The sequence below is a fragment of the Phalaenopsis equestris genome, unplaced genomic scaffold, assembly GCF_001263595.1.
Source record: "Phalaenopsis equestris unplaced genomic scaffold, ASM126359v1 Scaffold000873, whole genome shotgun sequence".
NCBI lineage: Eukaryota > Viridiplantae > Streptophyta > Magnoliopsida > Asparagales > Orchidaceae > Phalaenopsis > Phalaenopsis equestris.
The window spans coordinates 1,898,136-1,907,086 of NW_018165313.1; the positions used below are offsets into that span (position 1 = coordinate 1,898,136).

General features: G+C 30.7%; 1 protein-coding gene across 1 annotated transcript; it reads right to left on the bottom strand.

Annotated features, from left to right (window-relative positions):
- Positions 1-3,390: 3,390 nt before the first annotated feature.
- Positions 3,391-5,581, bottom strand: LOC110031996 (PLASMODESMATA CALLOSE-BINDING PROTEIN 2-like). The gene is made up of 4 exons (XM_020735479.1): positions 5,404-5,581; positions 4,381-4,620; positions 4,266-4,299; positions 3,391-3,821 (listed from the first exon to the last, which is right to left on the bottom strand). The coding sequence occupies exons 1-4, from the start codon at positions 5,453-5,455 to the stop codon at positions 3,581-3,583; spliced, it is 567 nt and encodes a 188-aa protein (XP_020591138.1). The 5' UTR covers positions 5,456-5,581; the 3' UTR covers positions 3,391-3,580.
- Between the last annotated feature and the right edge of the window lie 3,370 nt (positions 5,582-8,951).

An 8,951-nucleotide genomic window follows, 5' to 3' on the forward strand; every position in this document is an offset into this window, starting at 1 on the left:
TGCATCCATAACTAAAGCAAAAAAGATATGGGCTTCAAGCCGATCCCTTATGTAATCCAACTAAATGAGGAAAATAGTTGGTCAATTCTTCTTATCGAACGCAAGTAAAAGCTCTAGTATACATAGCTTTAATGACTTGAATATAAGTCATATCAACATTTTTTTTTCTCTTAAACTCTCCAAAGGACTTCTCTTGGAATCTTATGGTAAGGCTTTTCTAAATCCATAAAAATCATATGTAACTCATTTTTATTCTCCTTGCCTCTGTACTTCTTCATCAAACATCCCAATAAATGTATAGCTTCCTTAGTAGACCTATTATGAAAAATCTTTATATCACGTTTTAACTTATGTTCAATTACTATCTCCCATAATTTTAAAGTATCACACATCAACTTAATTTGTTTATAATTAACACACTCTTGTGCAAAACCTTTTTTTTTAAAAATGGGGACCAAAACACTCTTCCTCCTCTGCTCATGTATTTATTTTTTTTAGTTTTTAAAATAATATTAAAGAGAATAAGCTAATAAACTCTTGAATCTCCTAAATATTTCCACACTTCAATTGGGATATCATCCGGTCCTATTGATTTTCCACCCTTGGTTCTTTGTAAAGCCTCTCAACTTTTATTTATTAATACGACGGTAAAAATAAACTATTTTATTATCAGGTCCTATTGATTTTCTATTCTTGGTTCTCTTCAAAGCCTCCCCAACTTTTTTTTTATTAATAGGACAGTAAAAATAAACTATTTTATTATTATTAATGAGATTCTCATCACTGAGGTCGATAATATTTTCAGAAATTTTAGTGAAAATTTTATCAAAATAGCTCACCCGCATATGTTGAATATCTTTTTCTAAGAAAAATACTTTTTGATTTTCATATTTAATACATTTTACTTTAGTTTAGTTAAATCTTTACTTTTTAGTTAAATCTTTACTTTTATTCTCTTTGTTTTGCTCATTTATACATATATTCTTCAATCTCATTAGTATCTAATCTATTATAAAGATCACTAAATCAAAAATTTTTTCATAACAAATTATTCTCTGAGTCTTTTTACAAGTCATTTTATATTTTTTTTAATTCTCTAAGATTTTACATTTAAATCATTTTTTATAACACTTCTTCTATTTTATTTTTTCTTGCATATTATTATTCCATAACCAATTATTTTTATTTATAAAAAATTTTTCTTTTGATTCGAGAGTAAAACTTTTGCACTTGTTTAATAGTATTTGTTACTTTTTTCCTCATAAAATTTGTTTCTTCATAAACATCCAAATTCTTGAAATCTTTAAGTTTACTCATAAAAATAAATTTATTTGTGAATTTTATGTGCTCCTATTTAATTCTATGACAATGATTCCTAGTATTCTTTATCTTAAAATCCAAAACTAATAATTGATTTTAAGTACTTAAATTTTCACTTGGAATGATCTTACAATCTTTATATTCTCGAAGTTCTTTTCTTCTCATAAGAAAATAATCAATTTATGTTTTATTAGATCCATTTTTATAATTAATACTATGATCACTTTTTTAAATAAAATATTAGCAATAGCAAAATCATAGGTTAAATCAAAATCTAATATGGTTATACCTTCTTCATTAATCACTCCAAAAGCATAGCTACCATGAATATTTCTAAAATCTTCTATCACTCTACCAACACGTCCATTTAAATCTTTTCTAATAAATTTTTTTTCTTCAAGAGGTATCATTGTATTAGTTCTTCTAGGTCACTTCAGAATTTTTTCGGAATCTATATCTAAACCCACTTGAGGAGCATAAGTACTTATAACTTTAAAAATCATAATATCAACAATAATTTTAAGACCTATAATCTTATCTCATATTTTATAAATTTTTGCAATATTATCTCTTAAAATTTTTATCTATAATTACGCTTACGCCATTTCTAGTGTGACTCCTACATGAATACTAAAGTTTAAAACGTAAGTTATTGATCTCCTTAACATTTTTTCCAACCTATTAGTTTCTTGAATACATAAAATATTTATCTTGCTAAGAAACATAATATTAACTAATTCTATTAATTTACATGTGAGGGTATCTTTATATTCCAAGTTCATATCATAATATTAGTTTTATAGATTAACTTATTATCCGTATTCGTTCATAATATGAGAAATCTTGCTTATTTGACACTTCACCTAGGAGTCGGTGTAGCGACCCTTGCACATTTTTCACTATTTTCAAGTTGTACAGTGTGTCGCTTTCCAGGGGACACCCTAGAATTTACACAAGGATTTAAAGGATTCATGTATTGATTTTTGGACAAATTTTAATTTAGTTGTTAATTACTTAACGTAACCCTCAACTTTTCACATCCGAGGCTTGGGACAAGTTGAGTTGGTTGTTTATATTCTGAGGTGGATAAATCTAAGTAAGACATATAAGATCAAATTATAGGAGCAACACAATCAGCCTTTTGCTAAATAATTTTTCCGTACCACTAGAGACCTGTTTGTGGCAGTTTCAACTGTTTGTAAAAGTAACTATGAAGCTGTTGCTATAATTGTTCAAAAAGTTGTGATGATGATCACAAACTTATTTTAATTTCAAAGAGTCAACCCGCAACTTTCTGTCAATCCCCATATTTTAACATGTCCGGTTAAAAAAAAATAATTTTCCACTACAAAAAATGGATCTCCAAACAGAGTTGTAGTGGTGGTCTGAAAAATAAAGCAACTATAAAGGTGCCCCAAACAGATCCCAAGGCTTTCAAAAAATTGTTTGAGTCAAGTTCCAAATTATAAAAATGGTTGTAATAACTTGCATTCTTTAAAAAGCTAAAGCACAAGATGCACAAACTTAAGAAGGTTTTAGAACTGTATGCTTTAGTGTAAGGATGTGTTCTATTTTGGATAACGGCTATATATATATATATATCATTCAATTAATGGCTTGAGAATGGCTTGAGAAAATTTTATATACAACATAAATACCATATCATCTGATTTGGTATATGATAGCTGTGATCATCTTTCCATTACAATCTTATTCAGTGGGCTGAGTTTCGTTGAGCCTAGCATATCCAAATTAAATAAGAATTGTATATATAATGAAAATATATAGATATATAACAAGATTTGTACATAAAAGTAGTGTATATATAATTATATAATCATAACCATTTTATTAATAGATTGAAATTTAGTCAAAAATTTGCAACTTTAATTTTTACATTTAAAACATTCAAATCTTTCATATCATGACATCAACAATATCATTATTACTAACTTCCAAAAAAACAAACACAGATTTTCAAACAAGCAAATATAAACGAAAAAATCAAACTTCAGATGTTAGAATCTTTCAATAATAAATCAGTGAAAAATAAATAAATATAACCAGAAATTAACAACAAAACATAGCATCAGAACTTAATAAATTAGCAGAGACTCTCTATGTTTACAAAAAGAAAGTAAGAGTAGAGTAGATTGATCCCACATCATAAAAGAACAAAAGGCACTTCTCATTCCCTCACTCAACTTCTCTGCCAAACCAGCAACGGAGGAAGAACAAAAGGCACTTGTCATTCCCTCGCTCAACTTCTCTGCCAAACCAAGCAATGGAGGAAGAAGATGAGCAGCAGCAGAGAGCTCACCATAACAGGATTTGGAAGAAATGAAGCAGCAGCGCTGCCATCAATGCTTGTTGTAGTTCCAGAAGGACCCAGACCTCCCAAAACTGCATTTCCGCTTGTGCTTGGAGTGGAGCTTCCTGTTGATGAAGATGAAAATGGCGAGGCTGGGTTTTGCGTTGAGCTTCCAGTACTCGTTGCAGCACTGAGAACACATAATGGATAATTAACAACAGTCACAAATACCGTATAAACTTTTAAAACTCAGTAAAAATGTCACTTTTTGAGTCGGACATCAGAAAAATATAACAAGAAACTCAAAAAATAGAGACAAAAGATTATTTTGTCACAAATTAAAAATAAAGCATGATTAAAGACTAACAGTAATGTATTTAAAGAAGTTTGTAATTTGTTTTCCTATTTTAGTGACTGAAACAAGCAGAAAAATGGTGGCATCAGAAAAAAATTAATGAGAACTTCAGAAAAAAATAAAGAAAGCAACAGAAATTGCAATTATTCTGTCAATGTAGTGCAGGAATTGGTCTACTGATGATGACACATACTCCCAACAAAGAGTGATAAATCAACCAAACTTTAGACCAGAAAGTGGATACTAACAACAGTCACAATGCAGTATAACAATATTTACCTTGCAGTTGCAGGAAAAGTGCAGCCATTGCCACCTGTAAGCAAAAGAGAATCAAGCCGGGTGTTCCAATTAAACCAGAATGAAAAAAAAAAAAAAAAGATCTTTCGATCCTTACTTGGGTCAGTTTGTGTTGTGATAGCAGTTCCAGTGAAATCACATGAGCCCGGAGCCTGACCTTTCCTCTGAAAATAGCTATTAGCAGCATAGGAGCAGTGAGCAAGAACTGTGTTTGGGTTGAAACAAGCTCCATTTTGGAGAATAGAATTACAGTCAGCCCCAGCTCCACAGGCGTAGTCTAATGTCTTTTGCTGGGCGGTGTTGCTCACATCACTCCTACAAACACACCACGCAGCATCTTCCAAGGAGAAGATAAAGGTCAAAAAGAGAAAAAAAAACGAATTTTTTAGCTTGAGATTTCATATATACAATGTTATATAGAATGAGGCAAGCAATAGAACTATCAACGAAAGCACCATTGATACAACTCCCATGGCTGAAAACTACACAGATTTGGGAGAAACTTGAACTCAATTTTCTGTTCATAATAATGTTTCAAATGGAAGCTATTTACAGATGTCCATGACTACTGAACTTAATAAACCTACTAAACTCAAATATCTACTACTTTATTCAAATGTAAATAGCCACATAACCCATTTCAGATCCACAGAGTTCTTCCATTCGTTTTGGAATTGGTTAAATGAAGCACCCATTTCTTAAATTTGTTCTTCTCAAATCTTTTGAAAGAATTATTCTCTTATTTCTAATGCGTTTTGCAGCATTATTGTTTGTAGATGTGAAGTAGACAATGATATAAATCATCATTCATTTACAAGATCATACTCTGTCTAGTACATATGAGACATAAGCAAAAAAAGAAAAAAAATATACAAAAACAATCTTTATCTGCATAAAATAAAAAAAACAGAAAAAATGAGATGATCGACAATGCAAGACAAGAGGCAAATATATTCAATCTTCTCTCAGATTTTTTCCAACAACTTTCCCTTATATTTTTTTTGAATCATGTCTATTGCTCACCAAAAGAAAAAATAAGAAAAATGTTTCGATTTTCCTTTCAGTCCCTCATAACAAGCAACGAAGAGAAACCAAAGAGAGGAAGGTAGTGAGAGCTTACCAGAAAGAGTAAACATGGCCAGAAACAGCACAGTTAAAACCAAAGCAGCCATTTTTACTGAATCTCAGAGAAATTTTTAAGAGAAGAAGCAGAGAGGAAGAAGGAAGGAAGAAGGGAAAGCAAGCTAGAAGCCAACAAGCGTTTGGTGTCCGCAGAGGATGAAGGCACCAACTTTTGAGGTGGTGATATAGCTATGTTAACTGTGCAGTAGACGTTGTGGCTGTCTATGCCCGTAGTTTTGCAGAATTAACCCAACATTTTTACCATTATTTTATGTACTATTTGGCCTCCTTTGAAGGCACGGACTTTGAAAAGCGTGCATTGGTTGCCTTTTTTTAACGGTCGTTAACTTGTGTTGGGTTAGCACCTTAACTCACCTATGTGGTTGGGTTAATTGGTGAATGGGTACAGTTGGCTTGCTGCCTCTAGGGGGCCCTCTGTCCCTGCCAATCTGTATTTAGCATCAACTTTTGGATGGTTCTCGTCCCCAATGTAAGAGAAATTTATTTATTTATTTATTTTCTTACATACATATTACATAGTTTTTAGGGGAATTTTTATAAATACAACTCAACTCCTATATGTTTTACATATTTAATAGTTAAAATTTATTTTTTATATTTATATTACCTAAATATTTCATGTCACATAAAAAAAATATATAACGATTTTAAGTGAAATACAAATTTTGATGCAACTTCATAATTTTATATATTTATATGTTAAACACTTAAATTTTAATTTTATAAAATTTATCTATAAATCAAATAAATTTTTTTAATATATTCACATAACTAATATTTGAAGTTTTTTATTTATATTTATAATATTTTAGCATCACAAAATTATTATACAATTACTTTTTATTTTTAAAAGTAAATAATAATAATATTTTTTTGTAAGATATTAAAAAATTGACAGTCATGAATGTAAATATAAACAAAGTAGGAAGTACGTATGTAATTACTGTTAAAAATGATGCATTATATAGAAAGCAACAGATATATATATATTAAATGAATGGTTAGAGACTATTATGAGCCTACAACCACTCAATGTGCCCAACATTCGAGTATCACCTCTTTAAGGCCAACTGTGTTGGAGTGGATTCAAACCCCCAACCTGAGGGGTCTTATACCGTGGATGTCAACCAACAGACTGAGGTGCGCGACACAATGATGCATTAGATATACAAATATATAATAATTACATGGCATGAATAAAATTATCTCTTAATGACTGAAATTGATTGATTTCACTTTATATTCATATTATTGGGAGCAAGTGAATAATTAAGAAATAACACAGGTTGTCTTTTTGTATTAAAGTGCTTGCAGCTTCGATTCTCCAGGCAGGCATTAATAATTGCTCAATCAGTGTTAATTAACAGTTGCTTAATTACTTTTATATTACTTTAATTTGCTTTAATTTCAAGTTTAGTCAAAATAAACTATAAATAACTCCATCTGGTTTCTTTTGTAAATCAATGTTAATTAATTAAATTAAAATTTTTATATCATTGTCCAATGCCAATAATACTAAAATATTAGTGGTTTATTGAAAGATTTATCCAAAATTAGCGTAATTATTGCATGATTTATGAACTGGCATAAGCCTACCATGCATACGATTCTTGAGTGCTTGAATTTTAATCTGGGGCATTTACATGTACATACCAACAATTTTTATGTATTTACATATATAACACCTAGATTTTCATATTTACATACGTACCTCTCTAATCTAATTTGAATAAAATCCGAAAGAGGCTAATATGTAAAATTTTATCTTTATAATTTGGTTGATTATTGTTGTGATTGAAATTCTTGATCTATGAAGCACAATAGAATCAACTTGAATAACTTCGCAGTTGCGTATAGTCTGTCAGGACTCCTAACGTAGAGAATCATTCGAAGTACAATAAAATCACGCCACATGGCGATGACAGAAAAAAAAAAAATTTCGGCCTGGTAACACGAGAATATTCTCCTCGTGTTATTTCATATTATTTATGTGTTATCATATGTTATTCAGGTGTTATTGTGTTATGAAAATATTCCCGGTGTTATAATAACAAAATAACACATGGATAACACACAATAACACCTGAATAACATGAAAGATATATTCCCTTGTGTTACCGTGCATAGTTTATTTTTTTGATGTCACCATCACGCAGCATGATTTTATTGGACTCGGAATGGTTATTTACGTTAAGAGTCCTAACAGAATAATTTTTCCAAAATTTCATATATTTACAAATATACCAAAGTAAAGCTGTAGGTTGCGTAGAGTAAAAACAAGAATGCATTGCTTTTAAATATTAGGTGAAGGGTTGGTTGCTAGTGGAGAAGGTTAAAAATGACAGGAAAAAAAAAAAAAGGATAGTCCTATAAATATTGAAATGATTAGCTACTGAGAAGATGAGATAAACGATGTGATATAATTCATCACTAGAATATATATGTTTGACATTAATTAAATTAAAATATATGTTATAATCAGCTAATATAATATACAATTAAATAGGCTGACCGTATATTATTCTTATTTTAAAAATAAATTTAAATAGAATAGTCTAACATAAAATTTTCTTGGAAGATTTAATTACCACAACTTTGTTGAATTTACATATCTAACACCTAAAATTCAAATTTTTTTTGCATACACATATAATCTTACCTATAGAACAAAATGTGTAATTTACTTTTTAAAAGTCAAAATATCGGTATTTTTTATGTAATATGAAAAGTTTGGGTGATGTAAATGTTAAGAACAAAATTTAGATGTTAGATATGTAAATACATTGGATTTGGGTGGTATGTATGTTAATATCCTTATTTTTTAGCCTAAGAAATTAGTTATCACACAGTCAATTTTTATTCACTTAAATAATGATATTCTTTAGCCCTAAGTGGCCTTATTTTACGTAGGGTATTAGATTGTTATTTTGACCCCCAATTAGTGAACTAAGGTAAAATGACACTTCTGTAATGTGGTACCGCTCACCTACCACATCTCACCTACCGCTCACTTACCTCCCACCTATCACTCTCTTGCTTCTATAAATAGAGAGAGTGTGAGGCTTAGGAGAGCAAGGGAAGAAATCTTGAGCTACTACAAAGGAGGAGAGAATATTTAGAGAGCTAGAGAGGAGGAGATCATCTTGAGGTCTTGTATCAAGGTGTCGCTTGAGAGGGAGACCATAGAAGGAAGATGAGGGTTCATCTGTATGTATAAGCTATGTATTCTCCATTTCTTTTGCTTTAGTGAACTACTTGATTGATTCCCTCCCGTGGACGTAGATCCAATTGGATCGAACCACGTAAACGATATGTGTTTGCTTATGTGTTTGCTTTCTCATTTATATGTCAGGAAGTACATATCTCACAACAACTGACGCCGTTTGTGGGAAGATCCATACTTCTTGGCTAGAGGTGTCCGTGTAAAGGTGTTCGTGGCTAGCGACGAAGAAGAGGAGTTCTACATTCACGAACAGAGGAGCAAGCGGATCGCGTCGCCGGCAGCCGAATCGCGGAAGAATCGGT